The following is a 26,608-nucleotide window of genomic DNA, read 5'->3' on the forward strand; positions in this document are numbered from 1 at the left end:
GAAGCACACAATGTTTGCCCAACAACTTCATAACAACGACACAGGCTGACGTCACCCACGTGTAAGAGTGCGTAATAGTTGTTTTGGTCCCTTCCTTTATTTATTTATTTCATTTATTTGGTTACTTCCAACGTCATCGTCACCGTTTATTGTGAGGAGTAACGATGACGTCATCTCCCATGCGGTAAACACTGGGAGGAGGGAAATTGAACCGCGCATGCGTGCTAGGAAACCGGAAACCGCGTCTCCATCGGTTACGGTCAACAATCTGGCATTTTTCCGCCGTCGCCACCAAAATGTCATTACTGACAATAACGACGTAACATTTTGGTTCTTTCCTTTATATATTTAATTATTTATTTGGTTCCTTCCAACGTCATCGTCACCGTTTATTGTGAGGCGTAACGATGACGTCATCTCCCATGCGGTAAACACTGGGAGGCGGGAACATGAACCGCGCATGCGTGCTAGGAAACCGGAAACAGCGTCTCCCTGGGTTACGGTCAACAATCTGGCATTTTTCTGCCGTCATTATTGACAATAACGACGTAACATTTGTCGAGGTTGAGCATCTTTGTCGTCTTCGTAGACACACCGATACGTACCGCGACACTTAATGGCGACTCGCCCGGGCAACTTTGGGCGCTGGTTGCCGCTAGCACAACGGAGCTAACGTGCTAACGGCTAGGAGCTAACATGCTCATCATTTCCCGGGGCCGAAAAGCTTGTTTATGTTCGCAGAGATGACCAACCAGTTGTTCGAGACTCTGGCGTTCACAAAAAGTCCCAAAACGACGAAAAGGACAACATTCCAGGTAAAAGACGATACTACTTTTTAAAAAAATTTTTTTTAAAGACGCAGTAAATTTATTTTAAGCCTTTTGGTTGCAGGATGAACTCCAAAGTGCTTTGTCTGCCAGAGCCAGGAAGACCTCATCACTGTTGTGCTCGCAGGACTTTGAGGATGGTGACGGTAAGACCAGTCATACGTGCGGAGTTCCCCAGGGTTCAGTTCTTGGCCCTGCACTCTTTAGTATTTACATGCTGCCGCTAGGTGACATTATACGCAAATACGGTGTTAGCTTTCACTGTTATGCTGATGACACCCAACTCTACATGCCCCTAAAGCTGACCAACACGCCGGATTGTAGTCAGCTGGAGGCGTGTCTTAATGAAATTAAACAATGGATGTCCGCTAACTTTTTGCAACTCAACGCTAAGAAAACGGAAATGCTGATTATCGGTCCTGCTCAACACCAACATCTATTTAATAATACCACCTTAACATTTGACAACCAAACAATTAAACAAGGCGACTCGGTAAAGAATCTGGGTATTATCTTCCACCCAACTCTCTCGTTTGAGTCACACATTAAGAGTGTTACTAAAACGGCCTTCTTTCATCTCCGTAATATCGCTAAAATTCGTTCCATTTTGTCCACAAGCGATGCTGAGATCATTATCCATGCGTTCGTTACATCTCGTCTCGATTACTGTAACGTATTATTTTCGGGCCTCCCTATGTCTAGCATTAAAAGATTACAGATGGTACAAAATGCGGCTGCTAGACTTTTGACAAAAACAAGAAAGTTTGATCATATTACGCCTATACTGGCTCACTTGCACTGGCTTCCTGTGCACCTAAGATGCGACTTTAAGGTTTTACTACTTACGTATAAAATACTACACGGTCAAGCTCCTGCCTATCTTGACGATTGTATTGTACCATATGTCCCGGCAAGAAATCTGCGTTCAAAGAACTCCGGCTTATTAGTGATTCCCAGAGCCCAAAAAAAGTCTGCGGGCTACAGAGCGTTTTCTATTCGGGCTCCAATACTATGGAATGCCCTCCCGGTAAAAGTTAGAGATGCTACCTCAGTAGAAGCATTTAAGTCTCATCTTAAAACTCATTTGTATACTCTAGCCTTTAAATAGACTCCCTTTTTAGACCAGTTGATCTGCCGTTTCTTTTCTTTTCTACTCTGCTCCGGGGTGGACCGCTAGCCTGTCCATCAGATGGGGACATCTCTACGCTGCTGACCCGTCTCCACTCGGGATGGTTCCCGCTGGCCCCACCATGGACTGGACTTTCGCTGATGTGTTGGACTCTCACAATATTATATCAGACCCACTCGACACCGAGGATGTCGTTGTGGCTTGTACAGCCCTTTGAGACACTAGTGATTTAGGGCTATATAAATAAACATTGATTGATTGATTGATTGATAATATAAATCAGTGTTTTTCAACCACTGTGCCGCGTAGTGTGCCGTGAGATGCAGTCTGGTGTGCCGTGGCCCGTGGGAGATTATCTAATTTCACCTATTTGGGTTATAAATATTTTTTGCAAAGCAGTAGTTATAGTCTGCAAATGATGTGTTGTTGTTGAGTGTCGGTGCTGTCTAGAGCTCGGCAGAGTAACCGTGTAATACTCTTCCATATCAGTAGGTGGCAGCCGGTAGCTAATTGCTTTGTAGCTGTGGAAACAGCGGGAGGCAGTGTGCAGTTAAACTAAAAATAAACAAAAAGGTGAGTGTCCCTAAGAAAAGGCATTGAAGCTCAGGGAAGGCTATGCAGAACGAAACTAAAACTGAACTGGCTACAAAGTAAACAAAAACAGAATGCTGGACGACAGCAAAGACTTACTGTGGAGCAAAGACGGCGTCCACAAAGTACATCCGAACATGACATGACAATCAACAATGTCCCCGCAAAGAAGGATAAAAACAACTGAAATAGTCTTGATTGCTAAAACAAAGTAGATGCGGGAAATATCGCTCAAAGGAAGACATGAAACTGCTACAGGAAAATACCAACAAAAGACAAAAAGTCACCAAAATAGGAGTGCAAGACAAGAACTAAAACACTACACACAGAAAAACAGCAATAAACTCCAAATAAGTCAGGGTGTGATGTGACAGGTGGTGACAGTACACCTACTTTGAGACAAGAGCTACATTGATACATGCTTGGTTATGCTTTAAAGTCATATCCAACAACTGCGACAACGACTTTTTACTGTCAACTGAGTTTCGTTTTTGAATGATTTCTGCTGGTGAAAAATGTGCCTTGGCTCAAAAAAGGTTGAAAAACACTGCTCTAAATAAGCACATTTATTAGTTCAATCTCCAAGTTAGGTCCATTAAGGTAGTTTAAAGTCATTTGTATGTGTTCATCAATCAATCAATGTAGAAAAAACTATACCCAATGGGATGTCAATGAGATACCTTGGAGGGGACCGCAGATGTGGGGACCCGATTTGAAAAATTCCAACACCTACCATTTCAACTCATTCAGAATATTCAAGTTTTTTTTACCATTTTCAAAAAAAATAATCCAGATTTTCTCGAAATTCCCTAATACCATTTACTACTTCAACATTTCTTGCCGGATTGAAACAATTCCAACACCAACCAATTCAGCTCATTTGGAACATTCCAGGAAGCTCCCCTTGAAATGAATGGGACATTTTTCCAAGTTGCACAATTCCCACATTCTTCAACCGATTCAAACCATTCCACCTTCAACACATTCAGCTCATCCTGGAAATTCAAACAATAATTTTTCCGCGTTCAACAAATTTCCAGGAATTCCAGTTTTTTTTTGGTTTTTTTAACCTAATTTCCAACCTTTTTTAGTGCGATGACACCTTTCACATTTTCTTAACCGTTCCGGTGTCAAAACATTCCTCTTATTCAGGACAAAAAACAAGTTGGTTTAAGAAATAGAAAAATTCCCGAAAATTCCGTCATACAATTTTTCAATTAAAAACTGTTACTACTTCAACATTTCCTGACCAATTTAAACAATTCCAACACCTACCAATTAATCTTTTCCTCAAATTTCCAGGAAGTTCCCGTTGAAATGAACGGGCCATTTTTCCAAGTTGCACAATTACCACATTTTTCACCCGATTCAAACCATTCCACCTTCAACACATTCCACTCATCCTGGACATTCAAACTATCATTTTTCCAAGTTCAAAATAAATTCTTCCAGAATTCCTGGTTTTTAAAAGCCCTATTTCCACCCTTTTTTCTGGTGACTACTCCTCCCACATTTTTCAACCCACTTCAGCCGTTCCACCGTCAAAACATTCCTCTTAATTAGAACAAAAAACTAAGTTGTTTTTTGAACTGGAAAAATTCCCCGTTTTCCTGAAATTCCAGGAATTTCATAATACCATTTCTCAATTCAAAATGTTACTGCTTCAACATTTATCCGCCGATTTGAAAAATTCCGACACCAACCATTTCAACTCATTCAGACTATTCAAGGTTTTTACAATTTTCCCAAAAAAAATCCAGATTTTCCCGAAATTCCCTAATACCATTTACTACTTCAACATTTCTTGCCCAATTTAAACAATTCTAACACCAACCAATTCAGCTCGTTTGGAACATTCCAGGAAGTTCCCCTTGAAAGTAATTGGACATTTTTCCAAGTTGCACAATTCCCACATTCTTCAACCTATTCAAACCATTCCACCTTCAACACATTCAGCTCATCCTGGAAATTCAAACAACCATTTTTCCACATTCAACAAATTTCCAGGAATTCCAGGTTTTTTTTTACCTCATTTCCAACCTTTTTTAGTGCAATGACACCTTTCACATTTTTCAACCGTTCCAGTGTCAAAACATTCCTCTTATTCAGGACAAAAAACAAGTTGGTTTAAGAAATAGAAAAATTCCCGGTCTTCCCGAAATTCCGTCATACCATTTTTCAATTAAAAACTGTTACTACTTCAACATTTCCTGACCAATTTAAACAATTCCAACACCAACCAATTAATCTTTTCCTCAAATTTCCAGGAAGTTCCCGTTGAAATGAACGGGCCATTTTTCCAAGTTGCACAATTACCACATTTTTCAACCGATTCAAACCATTCCACCTTCAACACATTCCACTCATCCTAGACATTCAAACTATCATTTTTCCAAGTTGAAAATAAATTCTTCCAGAATTCCTGGTTTTTAAAAGCCCTATTTCCACCCTTTTTTCTGGCGACTACTCCTCTCACATTTTTCAACCCACTTCAGCCGTTCCACCGTCAAAACATTCCTCTTAATTAGGACAAAAAACAAAGTTGTTTTTTGAACTGGAAAAATTCCCAGTTTTCCTGAAATTCCAGGAATTTCATAGTACCATTTCTCAATTCAAAATGTTACTGCTTCAACATTTATCCGCCGATTTGAAAAATTCCAACACCAACCATTTCAACTCATTCAGACTATTCAAGGTTTTTACAATTTTCCCCAAAAACCCCCCAGATTTTTCAGAAATTCCCTAATACCATTTACTACTTCAACATTTCTTGCCCGATTTAAACAATTCCAACACCAACCAATTCAGCTCATTTGGAACATTCCAGGAAGTTCCCCTTGAAATGAATGGGACATTTTTCCAAGTTGCACAATTCCCACATTCTTCAACCTATTCAAACCATTCCACCTTCAACACATTCAGCTCATCCTGGAAATTCAAACAACCATTTTTCCACGTTCAACAAATTTCCAGGAATTCCAGTTTTTTTTTTAACCTAATTTCCAACCTTTTTTAGTGCGATGACACCTTTCACATTTTCTTAACCGTTCCAGTGTCAAAACATTCCTCTTATTCAGGACAAAAAACAAGTTGGTTTAAGAAATAGAAAAATTCCCGAAAATTCCGTCATACCATTTTTCAATTAAAAACTGTTACTACTTCTACATTTCCTGACCAATTTAAACAATTCCAACACCTACCAATTAATCTTTTCCCCAAATCTCCAGGAAGTTCCCGTTGAAATGAATGGGCCATTTTTCCAAGTTGCACAATTACCACATTTTTCACCCGATTCAAACAATTCCACCTTCAACACATTCCACTCATCCTAGACATTCAAACTATCATTTTTCCAAGTTGAAAATAAATTCTTCCAGAATTCCTGGTTTTTAAAAGCCCTATTTCCACCCTTTTTTCTGGCGACTACTCCTCTCACATTTTTCAACCCACTTCAGCCGTTCCACCGTCAAAACATTCCTCTTAATTAGGACAAAAAACAAAGTTGTTTTTTGAACTGGAAAAATTCCCCGTTTTCATGAAATTCCAGGAATTTCATAATACCATTTCTCAATTCAAAATGTTACTGCTTCTACATTTATCCGCCGATTTGAAAAATTCCAACACCAACCATTTCAACTCATTCAGACTATTCAAGGTTTTTACAATTTTCCCCAAAAAAATCCAGATTTTCCCGAAATTCCCTAATACCATTTACTACTTCAACATTTCTTGCCCAATTTAAACAATTCTAACACCAACCAATTCAGCTCATTTGGAACATTCCAGGAAGTTCCCCCTTGAAAGTAATTGGACATTTTTCCAAGTTGCACAATCCCCACATTCTTCAACCTATTCAAACCATTCCACCTTCAACACATTCAGCTCATCCTGGAAATTCAAACAACCATTTTTCCACATTCAACAAATTTCCAGGAATTCCAGTTTTTTTTTTACCTCATTTCCAACCTTTTTTAGTGCGATGACACCTTTCACATTTTTCAACCGTTCCAGTTTCAAAACATTCCTCTTATTCAGGACAAAAAACAAGTTGGTTTAAGAAATAGAAAAATTCCCGGTTTTCCCGAAATTCCGTCATACCATTTTTCAATTAAAAACTGTTACTACTTCAACATTTCCTGACCAATTTAAACAATTCCAACACCAACCAATTAATCTTTTCCTCAAATTTCCAGGAAGTTCCCGTTGAAATGAACGGGCCATTTTTCCAAGTTGCACAATTACCACATTTTTCAACCGATTCAAACCATTCCACCTTCAACACATTCCACTCATCCTGGACATTCAAACTATCATTTTTCCAAGTTGAAAATAAATTCTTCCAGAATTCCTGGTTTTTAAAAGCCCTATTTCCACCCTTTTTTCTGGTGACTACTCCTCTCACATTTTTCAACCCACTTCAGCCGTTCCACCATCAAAACATTCCTCTTAATTAGGACAAAAAACGAAGTTGTTTTTTGAACTGGAAAAATTCCCCGTTTTCCTGAAATTCCAGGAATTTCATGATACCAGTTCTCAATTCAAAATGTTACTGCTTCTACATTTATCCGCCGATTTGAAAAATTCCAACACCAACCATTTCAACTCATTCAGACTATTCAAGGTTTTTACAATTTTCCCCCAAAAAATCCAGATTTTCCCGAAATTCCCTAATACCATTTACTACTTCAACATTTCTTGCCCGATTTAAACAATTCCAACACCAACCAGTTCAGCTCATTTGGAACATTCATGCTCCTAAACATTTTCCAAAAAATCCTGCTTTTCCCCAAATTCTCAAATTTCCAGGAAGTTCCCCTTGAAATGAATGGGACATTTTTCCAAGTTGCACAATTCCCACATTTTTCAACCGATTCAAACCATTCCACATTCAACACATTCTACTCATCCTGGACATTCAAACTAACACTTTCCCAAGTTCCAAACCAAATTCCGGTTTCCCTGGACATTCAAACTCTTCAACATTGAAACTGTCAGGTTCAAACACTGATGACATCTATTAAACAAGACAAGAGGCAAATAATTAAACAGAGACAGAATTAAATTTGGACTCAATTGAGGAGACACGCCTGGACACACTGTAGTCTTGTACAGTATCTCAGCACGCTCTGCCAAAAGATTGCATGCCTCCTTCTTTTATTTTGGACCCTCTCCGACCACATGGCCACCTTTGTTTCCAAAGGACAAAGGTCGCAAAAAGTTCACAGAAAAGGTTGTAAACAATTCACATGAAAGGTCAGTTCAAAAAGAGTTCGTAAAATAGTTCAAAAAGAGTTCGTAAAATACTTCAAAAAGAAGTCCATAAAATAGTTCAAAAAGAGTTTGTCTGGAAATTGGGCAGATCCTGCCATCTGTCCGCTTTGAAGTCCTTGGGTTAGAACAATATCTTTCTGTTGATTACCATACATGAGAGAAAACAGAAAACCCTTCATGTGGCTTCCCCCCTTACACAGTGGAGTTTTACGAGCCTTCTTCTTGGTAGGTTTCAAAGACAGCCTTGTGTCTTCTTGTCAGGAACTCAATGTAATACAAAGTTTTTGTGATAATTCAGAAACAATTATTCTAACAGAAACCATTCCAACATTCAAACCATTCACACGCAATTCCTTCAGGAATGGCTTCATCTAGTTTACATGACCTTTTTCTTTTATGTGACAGATTTCATGAGCCTGCTCAAATCAAGAAGAAACCGGTCCGATGCGTTCAGGGCCGCAAAGAGCAGCAGCAAAATCAACGACTTTGAGTTCTCGGACGACGAGGACAAACAAGGGAGCAAAAAGAGAACATCTTTCCTGAAATCCAAAGGAAGTCCGTCTCTGGATGAAGCTCAACAGGAGACGACAGACGGCTGCAAGTTGTCCAGTGAAGACGACTCGCGGCCTAACGACCAGACACTCGGCGACCATCATCGGCCTACGAGAAACAACTCCTCCGTGTCGCTGTCGTACCAGTCGGATGATGTACGTCTGGACTCGCCCTTCCGCAGCAAAGAATCTCCCGCTCTCATCCGGCCCGAAAGCAGAATGGATAACAGCGGAGACACGATCTACCGGGAAACTTCCTCGGACGCCGACTTTAAAAGCGTGAGTTTTGGTGAGTTTAGGAACCGATGCCGTACGCACATTCCAACACATGCTCGCTGGTGACTTCCACTCTGGTCATTTAGGCACGGAGAAGGAGACGCCCACGCCCAAGCCAAGACAAAGGACTGTGGGATTGAGCCTGCACGCCACACAGATAACTGCTGACGATGCAGGATGTCTACTGGCTGTTAGTAGACCTCAAACTTCTCCTCTCCTTGAGCAGGATGCATGCATCCACAGTGCTGATGCTGCTTCTCCTGAACAAATGGCAACCGTAAGGAGCTGCAGTCCACATGTGAGTCTCATTATCTATCTGCACATCTCTGGAAGCTCCAGGGACAATGAGTTAACACTGGGGATGGGTATGACTATTGATTAGTTGGTTGATTGATCTGGACAGGTTGCCGATTGAATGCGTCCTGAAGAAAGTGGGCGAAATGAAACCAGTACCGTATTTATCGGACTATAAGGCGCACTTAAAACCCTTTCATTTTCTCAAAACTCGACAGTGCGCCTTATAACCCGATGCGCCTAATGTACTGAATAATTTAGGTTGTGCTTACCCGACCTCGAAGCTCTTTTATTTGGTACATGGTGAAGTGATATGTGTGACCAGTAGATGGCAGTCACACATAAGAGATACGTGTAGACTGCAATATGATGGCAGTCACACCTACTCAGTGGCCTAGTGGTTAGAGCAGGGGTCGGCAACCTTTACCACTCAAAGAGCCATTTTGGCAAGTTTCACAAATTAAAGAAAGTAATGGGAGCCACAAAAAAAATTTTTAAATTTAAAATGAACAACACCTCATACAAAGTTTAAATGCTTTGTGCTATGTTAACCAGGGGTCTCCGACACACGCACCGGCACACACTTTAATGTGGAAATTTGATGTTAGTGCAGCCCGCGAGTTTTGAGTGAATGGCGCTTGATAGCGTCATACTTGCCAACCCTCTCATTTTTCCCGGGGGACTCCCGAATATCAGAGCGTGATGACACTGCATTTGGCGCCCTCTACAGTCTGCCCTAACAGTGTACCTGCTCGACCACACGTAGAATGCAGTTTCAGCTTGCTCACGTAAGAGACAGCAAGGCGTACTAACTCAGCAGCCACACATCTTACACTGACGGTACCAATACCCAGAATCCCATGCAGCCCTAACTCTTCCGCTCAACCAACGCACGGAGAGGGGGGGGGGGGGGGGGTTGATGTGTGGGGGGATTTGGTGGTAGCGGGGGTGTATAATGTAGACCGGAAGAGTTAGGGCTGCATGGGATTCTGGGTAATGGTTGTGTTGTGTTTATGTTGTGTTACGGTGGGATGTTCTCCAGAAATGTGTTTTTCATTCTTTTTTGGTGTGGGTTCACAGTGTGGCGCATGTTTGTAACGTAACAATGTTAAAGTTGTTTGATACGGCTACCGTCAGTGTAAGCTGTGTGGCTGATGACTAAGTATGCTTTGCTGTCTCCTGTGTGTGCAAGTAATAACAACATGCAACATGTGGCTGGACTGGCACGCTGTATGTAAATGCTATAGAGGACAATTACTGCAGTGCAATTAGGGCACGCCCTTTATTTAGTAATTAGAGTGTAAATAGGATTATATTTTCCCTGGGAGTAATCTATGAGAGACACTGAGATCCATAAGTCTCCTGGGAAAATCGGGGGGGTCGGCATGTATGTAGCTGAGCCGCATCAGAGTGGTCAAGGAGCCGCATGCGGCTCCGGAGCCGCGGGTTGCCGACCCCTGGGTTAGAGTGTCCGCCCTGAGATCGGTAGGTTGTGAGTTCAAACCCCGGCCGAGTCATACCAAAGACTATAAAAAAATGGGAGCCATTACCTCCCTGCTTGGCACTCAGCATCAAGGGTTGGAATTGGGGGTTAAATCACCAAAATGATTCCCGGGCGCGGCACCGCTGCTGCCCACTGCTCCCCACTTCTCCCCTCACCTCCCAGGGGGTGAACAAGGGGATGGGTCAAATGCAGAGGACAAATTTCACCACACCTAGTGTGTGTGTGACAATCATTGGTACTTTAACTTTAATAAGAGATTTGTGTAGATTGCGATATGATGGCAGTCACACATAAGAGATACGTGTAGACTGCAATATGACGGCAGTCACACATAAGAGATACGTGTAGACTGCAATATGACGGCAGTCACACATAAGAGATACGTGTAGACTGCAATATGACGGCGGTCACACAAGAGATACGTGTAGACTGCAATATGATGGCGGTCACACATAAGAGATACGTGTAGACTGCAATATGACGGCGGTCACACAAGAGATACGTGTAGACTGCAATATGATGGCAGTCACACATAAGAGATACGTGTAGACTGCAATATGACTCAAGTAAACAACACCAACATTTTATATGTTCCATTGAAAATATAGAACGTTACACACGGCGCTCAAAAATGTATCAAAATGTTTTAGTAGGACTTTGGTAAGCTATGAATCCACACCACTTGATGGATTGTACTGTGCTTCAACATAGGAGTATTATTATGGTGTGTGTATAAGGTAAGACATATTATCTGGCGTTTTGCTTCGCAATATTATGTAAAAGCAACTTTTCTTACCTTCTGGTACCTGCTGATCTGTATTTGGGATCTGCATAAGTCCTGAAAATTTGTGCGCATCCGCCTTTGTAGTCCGTACCGACACCGTAGTCGATAAGCTTCTTCTTTTTCTCTACCTTCTTGTTATGTGACATTCATCCTCCACTGTTGCCATTTCTAATATAAAGTAGTGTAAAGTTCTTACTTATATCTAGAGATGTCCGATAATATCGGCCGATATATGTGTTAAAATGTAATATCGGAAATTATCGGTATCGTTTTTTTTATTATCGGTATCGGTTTTTTTGTGTTTTTTTTTAATTAAATCAACATAAAAAACACAAGATACACTTACAATTAGTGCACCAACCCAAAAAACCTCCCTCCCCCATTTACACTCATTCACACAAAAGGGTTGTTTCTTTCTGTTATTAATATTCTGCTTCCTACATTATATATCAATATATATCAATACAGTCTGCAAGGGATACAGTCCGTAAGCACACATGATTGTGCGTGCTGCTGCTCCACTAATAGTACTAACCTTTAACAGTTAATTTTACTCATTTTCATTCATTACTAGTTTCTATGTAACTGTTTTTATATTGTTGTACTTTCTTTTTTATTCAAGAAAATGTTTTTAATTTATTTATCTTATTTTACTAATTTTTTTAAAAAGTACCTTATCTTCACCATACCTGGTTGTCCAAATTAGGCATAATAATGTGTTAATTCCACGACTGCATATATCGGTTGATATCGGTATCGGTAATTAAAGAGTTGGACAATATCGGAATATCGGATATCGGCAAAAAGCCATTATCGGACATCCCTACTTATATCTGTCAGTGAACTCACCATGAAAGCACTAAAACATACCGGTGTAGTGAGTTCAAATTATTCACCCAAGGAACTTTGGCTATTAGAGAGTTACGGTTTTTCACGGGACACATTTCGGGCGTTGTTGTTGCACTAGTGAGCCACGGATGAGGAGATGCTGCTCCAGTTATTGATTGAAAAAAAGTCTGAACGTCATTTAAACAGTTAGCGCCATGTTTTGACACTTCTTCCACTCCCGTCCTCGCACGCTACACCGCTACAACAAAGATGACGCTGTCGAAGTGGAGGCACGTAAATAAGACCGCCCACAAAACGGCGCATCCTGAAGCGACTGTCAGAAAGTGATGTGTAAAACATCATCTATGCAACATTTTGAGCAAATAACCACCATTACATGTTATGTAGACCACAAGGAAGTCTTTTACGTTAAGAAAAAGTAATAATATGACTCCTTTAATGCACCGTATAATCCGGTGTGCCTTATATATGAAAAATATCGAAAATAGACCATTCATCGGCAGTGCGCCTTATACTCCGGTGCGCCCTATGGTCCGGAAAATACGGTACCTAATGTTGTGGCAGGTTGAGTGTATTTCACATTCCATGTTATTCATGGATGGATGGATGCTATTCAATTGTTCGTAATCATTGTAAAGGTGTGCTGTTTTATTTGTAGTTGAGTGACGACGGTGGCAGAGGTGCGGATTCACGCGCTTCAAGTGAGCTTTCCAAATATCCTCACCACGTCCACAGCTGCTAATGAGATTTGTTGCGCAGCATAAGAGATATTTGTACTCTTTTCAGATGGCGTCACCTCCGCTGACACCACAGAGCATCAATCGGCATATTTTGCTTCACTAGAAGCATTTAATGTAAGACCTCATGTGTTACAAGTCAAGCTTCTACTTCATTTATTTGTTTATTACTCTCTTTGATTGAAACAATGTACTTTTTTTCAGCAGGAGTCAGCAGATCCCTCCGTTACTCCTGTTCAAGTCAACGCGTCTGATACCAGGTCAGTGGTATCATCCAGCTTAATACAAGCCTGACTAAAAAGGATCCGAAGCTTCATTCTCTTTCATTTGTTTGATACGGCGCAGGGCATCCAGTTCTCAGTCTAAGAGAGTCACAAGTGTGGGCTCCAAGAAGGTGGAGTCAAAGTATTTAGGAACGCTCAAAGTTCTGGACTCTAAAGATTTACGAGATAGTCAACACCAAGACGCAGATTACCTCAGGGCCGCTGTATACCAGGTTAGTAGGACAAGGATGCTCTTCTTTATTTGACAAGATATCATACAAAAATGAGTTTACCCCTCACATATCAGCAGCCATTATTTTTACAGTTTGTTTTCTCAAGGGACAATACTATAGAAATCCAACAGCATAGTCAGTGTACATCAGGGATATTCAACTACATTGTTTTGGGGGCCCAGGAGGCCTGACTTCTCCTTTCACTACTATTCTTGTTTTTTTTTAATGCTAGTAATGTCACCAAGCCTCTTTTGTACTCAGTTTTTTTGCACGCTGCTTGCTGTACAACAGCCATCTTGGCTTGGTTGACCACCACTGGTTTTCACTTCCGGCGAGAAGTCAGGTGTCGGAATACAAGCTATACCAGGGGTCACCAACGTGGTGCCAGCAAGGACCAGATGAGTAGCCTGCTGGCCTGTTCTAAAAATAGCTCAAATAGCAGCACTTACCAGTGAGCTGCCTCTATTTTTCAAATTGTATTTATTTACTAGCAAGCTGGTCTCGCTTTGCCCGACATTTTTAATTCTAAGAGAGACAAAACTCAAATAGAATTTGAAAATCCAAGAAAATATTTTAAAGACTTGGTCTTCACTTGTTTAAATAAATTCATTAATTTTTTTACTTTGCTTCTTATAACTTTCAGAAAGATAATTTTAGAGAAAAAATACAACCTTAAAAATGATTTTAGGATTTTTAAACACATATACCTTTTTACCTTTTAAATTCCTTCCTCTTCTTTCCTGACAATTTAAATCAATGTTCAAGTAAATTTATTTTTTTTATTGTAAAGAATAATAAATACATTTTAATTTAATTCTTCATTTTAGCTTCTGTTTTTTCGACGAAGAATATTTGTGAAATATTTCTTCAAACTTATAATGATTAAAATTCAAAAAAATTATTCTGGCAAATCTAGAAAATCTGTGGAATCAAATTTAAATCTTATTTCAAAGTCTTTGGAATTTCTTTTAAAATTTTTGTTCTGGAAAATCTAGAAGAAATAATGATTTGTCTTTGTTAGAAATATAGCTTGGTCCAATTTGTTATATATTCTAACAAAATGCAGATTGGATTTTAACCTAAATAAAACATGTCATCAAAATTCTAAAATTAATCTTAATCAGGAAAAATTACTAATGATGTTCCATAAATTCTTTTTTAAATTTTTTTCAAAAAGATTCGAATTAGCTAGTTTTTCTCTTCTTTTTTTCGGTTGAATTTTGAATTTTAAAGAGTCGAAATTGAAGATAAACTATGTTTCAAAATTTATTTGTCATTTTTTTCGTGTTTTCTCCTCTTTTAAACCGTTCAATTAAGTGTAAATATCATTAATTATTAATAATAACATAGAGTTAAAGGTAAATTGAGCAAATTGGCTATTTCTGGCAATTTATTTAAGTGTGTATCAAACTGGTAGCCCTTCGCATTAATCACTACCCAAGAAGTAGCTCTTGGTTTCAAAAAGGTGGGTGACCCCTGAGCTATACAGTGGAGGCTCCATTTACAATCTTCATTGGTTCTTGAACGGGGTCCGCAAATCGAAAAGTTTGTTAGGGGAATCAAATTTCTCCATTAGAAACAATGTAAATATGAATAATTGCTTGCAGCCTCGACAAAAGTCCATATTTTAGTGAAGGTTTGTACACTTTGAACATAATATATATAAAGTGCTATACAGTACTGTAAAGCACAATAATTAAACTTCAAAAAAGGGTGATTAGAATAATACACAAAGCGTGCCAATCCATTATTTATAAGTTCTAATGTGTTAAAATGTTCAGATATTGTGTTTTTAAAAACAATGGAAATGATGTTTGGAGTAAAGAACAACAGCCTTCCAGCTTGTATTCTTAGGTTATTTAAATCAAGAGGAGAAAACTATAATTTACGGGGGATATTGATTTTTGAAATAGGTAAAGTAAGAAGGAATATAAAATACAAATGTATTTCAGTTTTAGGAGTTAAATGGTGGAACAAGCTCAGCGAGGAGTTGAAGACATGTAGTTCTTTGTTAAGGTTTAAGAAAACCTTGAAAGGTGGAATAATTGAAAATTATAAAATATAGGAGCAATTACTTTCATCCCATTGATTTGTTTAACGTTGATGTTCCGGGCAATATCATTTTCAGTGAAGGTACAGGATAGGCAAATATAAGCCTAGGTCATTCTTTTTCTTTTCTTTTTGTGTGTAAATGTGTATGATTATCAAATATGTATCATCTGTACTGTTAAACTGGTCACACAAAATGGTTGATGGTTGATTATATGGCCGAAATAAACTTATTTCATTCATTCATATACCAAGCAAGCATAACAAGGAGGCGATTTTCGCTTTATGAACAAACCAAAACGACAAGCTGAACTGTCCTGTATGCGCTTCTCTGCAAACACATACACACACACCGAAGTCCCTTTGGTGCCCTCATAAACAATCAGAAATCACAAGAATCCTTAACTTTAACAACCATATTGCTACAATAACAAACATTTAAGAAAGTAAAATCCACGTACATTAACATCGGCAAAGGAGGAGCTGACATCCCTAACTAAGATATCCCTAACTTTTCTTATGTCCTATGCTAACATTTTATGCTAGCTTTTTAGCTCATTTTGTGTATTTAAACCTAAAAAACATGGATCTTGATACTTGGCGTCATATTAGAAGTACCGGTATGTTAACAATTCTAGTGTCATTATGCCATATGCTAGCATTTTTGCTAATTTTACTTGTATGAACCTAAAATTAATGGGTTTTGAGACACGTCTACACGTCTCCTTGTAAGTCTGCTAACTGTTTCAATTATAACAAGCTAACGTTAGCATGTTAACGTTTTATGCCAGCATGTTTTCTAATTTTATTCATACAAACCCAAAACCCATGAATTTTGATACTTGGTGCCATCTTCGAAGTAAGCTAACTTTTTCCATGTCATCATGCTAACGTTTTATGCTAGCTTTTGAGCTCATTTTGTATTTCTAAACGTAAAAATCATGGATCTTAAAACTTGGTGTCGTATTAGAAGTACGTTAACGTCTGCTATGCTAGCATTTTTTGCTAATTTTATTGGTATAAACTAGAGATGTCCGATAATATCGGTCTGCCGATATTATCGGCCGATAAATGCGTTAAAATGTAATATCGGAAATTATCGGTATCGGTTTTTTTATTATCAGTATCGGGTTTTTTTTGTTTTTTTTAATTAAATCCACATAAAAAACACAAGATACACTTACAATTAGTGCACCAACCCAAAAAAACTCCCTCCCCCATTTACACTCATTCACACTCATTCACACAAAAGGGTTGTTTCTTTCTGTTATTAATATTCTGCTTCCTACATTATATATAAATATATATCAATACAGTCTGCAAGGGATACAGTCCGTAAGCACACATGATTGTGCGTGCTGCTGGTCCACTAATATTACTAATCTTTAACAGTTAATTTTACAAATTTTCATTAATTACTAGTTTCTATGTAACTGTTTTTATATTGTTTTACTTTCTTTTTTATTCAAGAAAATGTTTTTAATTTATTTATCTTATTTTATTTGATTCATTTAAAAAAAAAAGTACCTTATCTTCACCATACCTGGTTGTCCAAATTAGGCATAATAATGTGTTAATTCCACGACTGTATAAATCGGTTGATATCGGTATCGGTTGATATCGGTATCGGTAATTAAAGAGTTGGACAATATCGGCATATTGGATATCGGCAAAAAGCCATTATCGGACATCCCTAGTATAAACCCAAAATTCATGGGTTTTGAGACATGTCTCACTTTTGCTAGTATGCTAACTGTTCCTATTATAACAAGCTACTGTTAGCATGCTAACGTTTTATGCTAGCTTTTCGGCACAGACGGCAGGCCCATTTAAATATCTGCAGGATTTACGATCAGGGTGCTATCTGCCTTGTATTGTATTGTAGCCATAATTGTCTAAATATCTGGCAACACAAGTGAATACGAAGCATGTTGTTGGTAAAGTCATGGTCTTGTGGGTAGCATGGGGCAGTTGCGGTTCATTGGGTGGAAACAAGTTGTACACTGACTGCTCTAAAATTATATTCAAGTTCCATTTTTAGAAATGATAAAATAGTTGCCGAAATGCAGGGGGTGACCTCATTTGGTTTTTCACCTAATAATGTAGTAAATAAATGCATTTTATTTCCAGAAGAGGCTAGCAGAATGTTTGTCATTTAAAAACCTTACTTGTACTTCTCAAAGGAATGGCTAAAAAAGAAAAAGGAACTGACCGTGGAGAGCACAAACAGAGAGAAGATTCTGAAAGAGCAAAAGAAAAAGGTGAGCAGCTGAGAAGACGAGAACCTCTCAGCACAGGGGAATCATCTCTACCAGACTACGGTAAAACTAAATCACGCTACGTTCTTTTCCTGCACACCTTTTATCTCGGTTTTCTTTGCGGCCGCGACAAAACAGGAAGAAGAGGAGAAGCGGAAAGACGCCGCCGCGTCATACGAGGCCTGGAAGAAAAAGAAAGACGAGATTTTTAAAGCCAAAGCGAAGAAAGAGAAGAATAAGATGAGGAAGGAGCAAAGAGTGGTGCAAGAAGTGGAGGAAAAAAGGAAAACGGCTGAACAGGTAGAATGTCCGTGCATATGATGACACACCGCCACACTGGATGTGAAAACAAACTCCATAAGCATATGGAGTGAAATTACTACAAAAACACACAAAAATGTTTTAACTCACGCCCAACGGTTCGCCACTAAAAAAAAAAAAAATTTTCTTCAAGTTAAAACTTTTGGTTAAGATGTCCGATAATGGCTTTTTTGCCGATATCCGATATTCCGATGTTGTCCAACTCTTAATTACCGATTCCGATATCAACCGATACCGATATATACAGTCGTGGAATGAACACATTATTATGCCTAATTATGTTGTGATGCCCCGCTGGATGCATTAAACAATGTAACAAGGTTTTCCAAAATAAATCAACTCAAGTTATGGAAAAAAATGGCAACATGGCACTGCCATATTTATTATTGAAGTCACAAAGTGCATTATTTTTTTTAACATGCCTCAAAACAGCAGCTTGGAATTTGGGACATGCTCTCCCTTAGAGAGCATAAGGTGGGCGGGGTTGGGGGATGGGGGGGGGGGGGTTAGCGGGGGGTGTATATTGTAGCGTCCCGGAAGAGTTAGTGCTGCAAGGGGTTCCGGTATTTGTTCTGTTGTGTTTATGTTGTGTTATGGTGCGGATGTTCTCCCAAAATGTGTTAGTCGTTCTTGTTTGGTGTGGGTTCACAGTGTGGCACATATTTGTAACCGTGTTAAAAGTTGTTTATACGTCCACCCTCAGTGTGACCTGTATGGCTGTTGACCAAGTATGCCTTGCAAAGCCGTAGATATTATGTGATTGGGCCGGCACGCAAAGGCAGTGCCTTTAGAGTTTTTTGGCGCTCTGTACTTCTCCCTACGTCCGTGTACACAGCGGCGTTTTAAAAAGTCATACATTTTACTTTTTGAAACTGTTGCGTTGACTAGCATTCCTCCAATGGGGAATTCAAATTGCTAGTCTCTCCCAGATTCTTTTTATGGCAATAAGCTGATGTTTATATTCAATCACCAGGCAGAAGTTGGTATTTTGTGGTTTATTCTCCAGGCTTAGAGGACAAACGTGAGACCAATCTAGCACACCAGCGTTCCCTCGCCCGGTCTAGCTCGGTCTCCTCTCAAACCCCCGGAAGTCTCGTGATCTTCCCTCTGTCCCTCGCCCCCACTCCCGTTGTTTAGACTACTCCGAGTTATCTCTAGACACATTCCAATCCAGAAGGCCGACACCTTACTATGAGACTCAAAAGAAGGAAGAATACTAGCTATTCTTTATATGACTATAGGAGTTTAGAAAGAAGTAATACTTAAATATGGATATGATTCTGATTCGATACTGATAATTCCCGATATTAAATTTTAAAGCATTTATTGGCCAATAATATCGGCAGTCCGATATTATCGGACATCTCTACTTTTGGTAGTAAAATTCCACCGTGCGCGATCCACACATGTGCACTCACAGCACCAGTATTTCACACTCAATTTAAGGCCGTCAGAGCCATTGTTATTTGCGCATGGTGCCGTCCGCCAAAGGTAAAGAAGAAGAAGAAGCAGGGTGGGGGGTAAAATGGCGGACATATTGGAGGGGATTCTTACAGGTTAACTTACAGGTTGAGCTTGTAAGCACAAACTTGTAAACCTTCTGTCCGTGTATTGCTTCCTCAACATCAGCATTTTGAATATTTTTTGTTGGAAAAAGGCTGCATTTTACAACTGCTTAGATGTGCTTGTGTACAAAACCCCAAAAGCAGTGAAGTTGTCACGTTGTGTAAATGGTAAATACAAAGAGAATACAATGATTTGCAAATCCTTTTCAACCTATATTCAATTGAATAGACTGCAAAGACAAGATATTTCATGTTTACGCTGGAAAACTTTATTTTTTTGGTAATATTAGCTCAATTGGAGTTTGTTGTTTCAAAAAAGCTGGCACGAGTGGCAAAAAAGAGTGAGAAAGTTGAGCAATGCTCATCAAAGACTTATTTGGAACACCCCACTGATTGGGAACAGGTGGGTGCCATGATTGGGTATAAAAGCAGCTTCCATGAAATGCTCAGTCATTCACAAACAAGGACGGGGCGAGGGTCACCACTTTGTCAATAAATGCCTGAGCAAATTGTTTAAGAACAACATTTCTCAACCAAGCTATTGCAAGGAATTTAGGGATTTCACCATCTACGCTCCGTAATATCATCAAAAGGTTCAGAGAATATGGAGAAATCCCTGCACGTAAGCCATGTTATTACACACCTTGGATCCCTAAGGCTGTACTGTATCAAAAAGCCACATCAGTGTGTAAAGGATATCACCACATAGGCTCAAGAACACTTCAGAAAACCACTTTCAGTAACTACAGTCGGTCGCTACATCTGTAAGTGCAAGTTAAAAATCTACTATGCAAAGCCAAAGCCATTTATCAACAACACCCAGAAACGCTGCCGGCTTTTTTGCAACATGTTGCTGCCAATAAATTGTAAGTAAATGATTATTTTCCCCCCAAAAATGAAGTTTTCCAGTTTGAACGTTAAATATCTTGTCTTTGCAGTCTATTCAATTGAACATAAGTTGAAAAGGATTTGTTGTATTCTCTTTTTATTTACCATTTACACAACGTGACAACTTTGCTGCTTTTGGGTTTTGTAGTTTAAAACTGAAAAAAAATAAAATAAAGCTAACCGTGAGTGTTGATATGGTTGCAGGTGTTTGATCAGTGGAAGCGCGACCATGATAAAATACTGCGAGACAAGTGGCGAAAGCAAAGAGAGGCTGAGAAGAAACACACGCTGAAGAAGAAGGAGGAAGAGGATGAAAGGAAGAGAGGCAGCCAGTCTGCTTTTTCTACCTGGTAAGTGACTTTTTCATGTGTCATTCACTAATGATATATAAAATGATGTCCTTATGTAAGACAAAAACACATATGTTTTTTTATTTTATACATTCTAACTTGTAAATTGACTAAATAAACATGGCGTGACCTGAATATTAACCAAGTGTTAGCGATATTGTTATTATAAGTGCTAACACAGACAAACTACTTTTAGCATGTGCCGCGATCACAGTGTGCTAACTAGCTTATGCTGCTATATTGTTGTATTGACCCGCTGCAAATCATGCCTCTCACCTGGATAGTAGAATCATGCCTCTCACCTGGATAGTAGAACCATGCCTCTCATCTGGATAGTAGAATCATGCCTCTCACCTGGATAGTAGAATCATGCCTCTCACCTGGATAGTAGAATCATGCCTCTCACCTGGATAGTAGAATCATGCCTCTCACCTGGATAGTAGAACCATGCCTCTCACCTGGATAGTAGAATCATGCCTCTCACCTGGATAGTAGAATCATGCCTCTCACCTGGATAGTAGAACCATGCCTCTCACCTGGATAGTAGAATCATGCCTCTCACCTGGATAGTAGAACCATGCCTCTTTCTTTCTTTCTTTCTTTGGTTTATTTCGAACATGAACACACTTACATCTTAATACGTCACACAATTTCATATCATTTCATTTTACATCATGCCCGAAAAGGAGTAGGAAGAAGCAAAGCTTATTTAATCCTACCCCTTTGCCACTTCAAAGCGTTTACAATGATATAGAATCATTTACTGACCTTTTTATATAATAAAACAACATCTATGAATTAGTATACACAACAGTTTTATAATATGTAATTAATTAATTCAGTCATTATTAACATACTGAGATGAAGATAGTAGAATCATGCTTCTCACCTGGATAGTAGAATCATGCCTCTCACCTGGATAGTACAATCATGCCTCTCACCTGGATAGTAGAATCATGCCTCTCACCTGGATAGTACAATCATGCCTCTCACCTGGATAGTAGAATCATGCCTCTCACCTGGATAGTAGAATCATGCCTCTCACCTGGATAGTACAATCATGCCTCTCACCTGGATAGTAGAAGGTTGTGGACATAAACCCACATCTTGGTGGACTTTGACATCCAACTTAGACCCGGACATGGCGAGAAAGACACGAAAAGACGCTCGTTTGCATCACTTTTTTCAAACCTGCGTGACAATTATGATTCATTCTTCATCTCAACTGGAAGATATAAACATCCCATTCTCTCAAGATTCTGACTTTTTGTACAGAAAAAATAAACATTGGTTTCACATTATATTTCAACTTTATTATCATAATATTATATCCTCTTTATTAAAAAAATGCTTTTCTTAAAAATACTTAGTTTTTTTATGTCCTTAAAATTTTTTCTTGTAAGACTGACTTTTTGGATTACACAATAACATTTATTAATTGTAATATTTCAGCGTTAATACAATAATATTAGGGTTTATTTTATAAATAAAAGTAATATGTTTTTCTTGTGGGACTGACTTATTTTCTGAACAAAATCCTCAAATTATTTTAGATTCTGACTTTTTGTTTGGAAAAAAAAACATTGGTTTCACATTATTTTTTAACTTTATTCTTATAATATTACGTCATATATATATACATACATATATATATATACACACACATATATATACATACATACATACACGCACACAAAGTGGTTTTCATTGAGGGCCACATGGTAGTTATGGCTGCCATCAGAGGGCTGCTTGTAACAGTGAATAATGTATGACTTTGATTTCATTATTAATTATATACATTGTTTTAGGTAGACTGTGCATTTTAAAAACTTTACATTTACAACATTTTTATGTAAAACATAGCGTGTTTTTTTAAAAATTTGCAACATTTTACGATAAATGTAAAAACAGTACCACTGTTTTTTTTACAGAAAAATCTGGCAGCTTAGTTGCCAGAATGTTTGTGTTAAATTGACATTGGTTTTTACAACATTATATTGTTCATTGAAAAACTGTACAAGTTATTCTCTTATTCTGGGAACTTAGCTGCCAGTTTTTCTACCGTAAAAACAAATGTAGCCTCTTTCCATTTACAGTAATACACAACAACCCTAGATTTTACAGTCAAAAACTGGCAGCTCAGTCAACAGAATTTTAGACTTAGACTTAGACAAACTTTAATGATCCACAAGGGAAATTGTTCCACACAGTAGCTCAGTTACAAAGGATGAAAGGAGAATGCACACAAGGGCACAAAAAGAGGGTGAAAACAAAAGGTATAAAGTATACAGAAATGTACCATAGTAGCAATATAAAGTATAACATATATGTAATATTTACATATTAATACAGTATATAATATATACTATTATATTATATTTGTATATATTATTATTAGGGATGTCCGATAATATCGGGCTGCCGATATTATCAGCCGACAAATGCTTTAAAATATAATATCGGAAATTATCGGTATCGGTTTCTTAATTATGGGTATCGGTTTCTAAAAGTAAAATGTATGACGTTTTAAAACGCCGCTGTGTACACGGACGTAGGGAGAAGTACAGAGCGCCAATAAACCTTAAAGGCATTTCCTTTGCGTGCGTGCTGTCCGAGTCACATAATATCTACCGGCTGTTCTCATCACAAATTAATGCAAGGCATACTTGGTCAACAGCCATACAGGTCACACGGAGGGTAGCCGTATAAACAACTTTAACACTGTTACAAATATGCGCCACACTGAACCCACACCAAACAAGAATGACAAACACATTTCGGGAGAACATCCGCACCGTAACACAACATAAACACGACAGAACAAATACCCAGAATCCCTTGCAGTACTAACTCTTCCGGGACGCTACAATATAAACCCCCCCCCGCTATCTCCTACACCCGCACCTCAACCTCCTCATAGTCTCTCTCAGGGAGAGCATGTCCCAAATTCCAAGCTGCTGTTTGGATAGATAGATAGTACCTTATTGATTCCTTCAGGAGAGTTCCCTCAGGAAAATTACAATTCCAGCAGCAGTGTGCAGAATTGAGATCGAATTTAAAAAGTAATAAGTAAATAATGGGGGTAACAGAATAGAAAAATATTACAATAAGAATACAAATAAAAACCAACAATGAGAATAAAAATATAACAATAAAATAAGAATATAACAAGAGAAACTAGGCAGTAGTGATCATGTTATGAAAAAGGATTGCACTGTTATCGTTTTGAGGCATGTTAAAAAAAATAATGCACTTTGTGACTTCAATAATAAATATGGCAGTGCCATGTTGGCATTTTTTTCCATAACTTGAGTTGATGTATTTTGGAAAACCTTGTTGCATTGTTTAATGCAACCAGCGGGGCATCACAACAAAATTAGGCATAATAATGTGTTCATTCCACAACTGTATGTATCGGTATTGGTTGATATCGGTATCGTTAATTAAGAGTTGGACAATATCGGAATATCGGATATCGGTAAAAAAGCCATTATCCGACATCTCTAATTATTATTTATACAATACACAACAAATCCCAATTACCATGTACAATATTACAGTATATGTAACAGCTGCAGCAAAAAAAAAAGTAATGCAGCATAAAATAGAGAGTAGATCCAGCAGAAAACAGTAATAGTTGTTTTCAATTTACAGTAATATGCTGTAAAAGTTATTGTCATTTTTATGAATTGAATGGATAGTTTGCTGTAAAGATAAGTATTTTTATTTATTTTTATTTCACACAAAAACATGTTTGGAAAGTATGAAAATATACTGTAATATTTGTTGCAATATTGGACACTATTAAAGTTTAAAATGTATGACATTGTAAGCAGTACGTACAGTACAGGCCAAAAGTTTGGACACACCTTCTCCTCATTCAATGCCTTTTCTTTGTTTTCATGACTGTTTACATTGTAGATTGTCACATCAAAACTATGAATGAACACATGTGGAGTTATGTACTTAACAAAAAAAGGTGATATAACTGGTGAAATTGTAGCTTCTTCAAAATAGCCACTCCTTGCTCTGATTACTGCTGATTACTGCTTTGCACACACTTGGCATTCTCTCCATGAACTTCAACTCCATTGAAATGGTTTTCACTTCACAGGTGTCATAGTTTTGCTGCCTTCTCTTTGCAAGAAGTCATCAATCAACAGCGTGCCATCCCGGACGAGCCCCCAAATTGTTGCGTTGACCAGCTCTTCCTCCGGGGAATTCAAATTGCTAGTCTCTCCCAGATTCTTTTATGGCACATAAGCTGATGTTTATATTCAGTCACCAGGCAGTAGTTGGTATTTTGTAGTTTATTCTCAAAGCTTAGAGGACAAACGTGAGACCAACCCAGTACACAAGCGTTCCCTCGCCCCGTCTAGATCGGTCTTCCTAAAACCCCGGAACTCCTGTGTACTTCCCTCTCCTTTCTCCTCCCCACCTGCTGTCCCCCAAGCCCAGCACCGCACTGTGCTTCTTATCTTAGGAATGTTATAGTAGTCTCAACAGAGAGAATATTCAACACTCTGACTCTCATCAAGGACACCCGAATGCAAGCACTTTGTACCAGACGGGACATTAGCTGATGAAAATATGACTATAGGAGTTTAGAAAGAAGTAACACTTAAATATGGATATGGTTCTGATCTGGTTACAACAATAGTCATGAAAATAAAGAAAACACATTGAATTGAGACGCTGTGTCCAAACTTTTGGCCTGTGCTGTATATTTTTCTGTTAAAATGACAAAAAATCAATGACATTTAGTGAGAAAACATGAAGTACTTTTTTGATACATATCATTCCTAGGTGTTTGCGGGCCAGATAAAATGGGCCTTGACTTTGACACCCGTGTTTTATGAGGAAGGACGTTTACCTTTCACGACGTCACCAAAACCCAAACACCAAAAGTGCCTCTTCTTCTCAAAACGTGGAGCGCACGAGTGACACGGGTGTCATTTTGTTGCCAGGTGCGAGGAGAAGTACGACGCTCTACAGAAAAAAGCCTCCACGGCACGCGTGGAAAACAGGTACGCGTCGGAGGAGCACCGATACGTCCGGGAGGAGAAGGACAAAATGGCTATGGAGATGTTCGAACAATGGCTGGTGAGTGAGTGCCTCCTCGCCTCTGTCGCCTCAACTCTTGTCCCCCGAGTGCCAAAACACTCTTCTTTGTGACACCAGGCCAAGAAGGATGTGCAGCAGAAGCGACAGAGGGAAGAGAGGCGAGTACAAGTCATACTGCGGGACAGCCCTCCTCCACCATGGAGCCCCCCGAATAACACCATTCAGTTTAGGAAGTAAACCTTTCCTACTTTCCTGCTTCACATTGCTGACTTTTGTCCAGTTCTCACCTAAAATACTTTGACTGGTATCGAGTCCGCTCTGCCTTTGTCAGCTGGGATAGGCTCCAGTATTTAGACCCTAAAACTGTTGAATTAAGATATTCTCTGAAGTTTCAAGAGGCAAATGTATGATTTATTATTATTCATGCTTCACATGTGTTTGTACATAGGTGATTTTCATGACAATGTTGTGATAAAAGTAGCATGTTTTAAAAATGTTTATATTTGACTTCAGTGACAAATTCCAAAAATTCCCAGATTTCCCAGTTTTCCGGGACATTTTTTTCCCATTGAAAATGAATTGGCCAGTTTTCAAATGTCCACGTATTTCAACCTATTCAAACCATTCCACCTTCAACACATTCCACCATCCTGGACATTCAAACTACTTTTTTCCAAGTTCAAAAAAATTCCAGGATTTTCCAGAATTCCTCCCACATTTTTCAACCCACTTCAACCGTTCCACCGTCAAAACATTCCTCTTAATTAGGACAAAAAAAAAAGTTGTTTTTTGAACTGCAAAAAT

The 26,608-nt window shown here is 38.7% G+C and overlaps 1 protein-coding gene across 2 annotated transcripts; it reads left to right on the plus strand.

Moving 5' to 3' along the window:
• Positions 1-254: 254 nt before the first annotated feature.
• Positions 255-26,276, plus strand: map9 (microtubule-associated protein 9). 2 transcript variants are annotated; one of them, XM_062026315.1, is made up of 13 exons: positions 255-815; positions 892-973; positions 8,224-8,658; positions 8,732-8,943; positions 12,735-12,777; positions 12,863-12,930; positions 13,018-13,073; positions 13,159-13,309; positions 17,542-17,619; positions 17,755-17,916; positions 20,595-20,740; positions 25,708-25,843; positions 25,922-26,276. In XM_062026315.1, the coding sequence occupies exons 1-13, from the start codon at positions 732-734 to the stop codon at positions 26,039-26,041; spliced, it is 1,773 nt and encodes a 590-aa protein (XP_061882299.1). In that variant the 5' UTR covers positions 255-731; the 3' UTR covers positions 26,042-26,276. The 2 variants fall into 2 exon arrangements, with proteins under 2 accessions (XP_061882299.1, XP_061882300.1); XM_062026316.1 differs by having other exon boundaries at positions 13,021-13,073.
• The last annotated feature ends 332 nt before the right edge of the window (positions 26,277-26,608 follow it).

The sequence above is a fragment of the Entelurus aequoreus genome, linkage group LG18 (genome assembly GCF_033978785.1).
Source record: "Entelurus aequoreus isolate RoL-2023_Sb linkage group LG18, RoL_Eaeq_v1.1, whole genome shotgun sequence".
NCBI classification, from domain to species: domain Eukaryota; kingdom Metazoa; phylum Chordata; class Actinopteri; order Syngnathiformes; family Syngnathidae; genus Entelurus; species Entelurus aequoreus.

Excerpts from the sequence above, each read along its gene's own strand:
- map9 (XM_062026315.1), top strand. The coding sequence starts at position 732 with ATGTTCGCAGAGATGACCAACCAGTTGTTCGAGACTCTGGCGTTCACA. Across the intron at positions 974-8,223 it reads GGACTTTGAGGATGGTGACG|ATTTCATGAGCCTGCTCAAA; the intron begins GTAAGACCAGTC and ends TTTATGTGACAG. Across the intron at positions 17,620-17,754 it reads TGAAAGAGCAAAAGAAAAAG|GAAGAAGAGGAGAAGCGGAA; the intron begins GTGAGCAGCTGA and ends GCGACAAAACAG.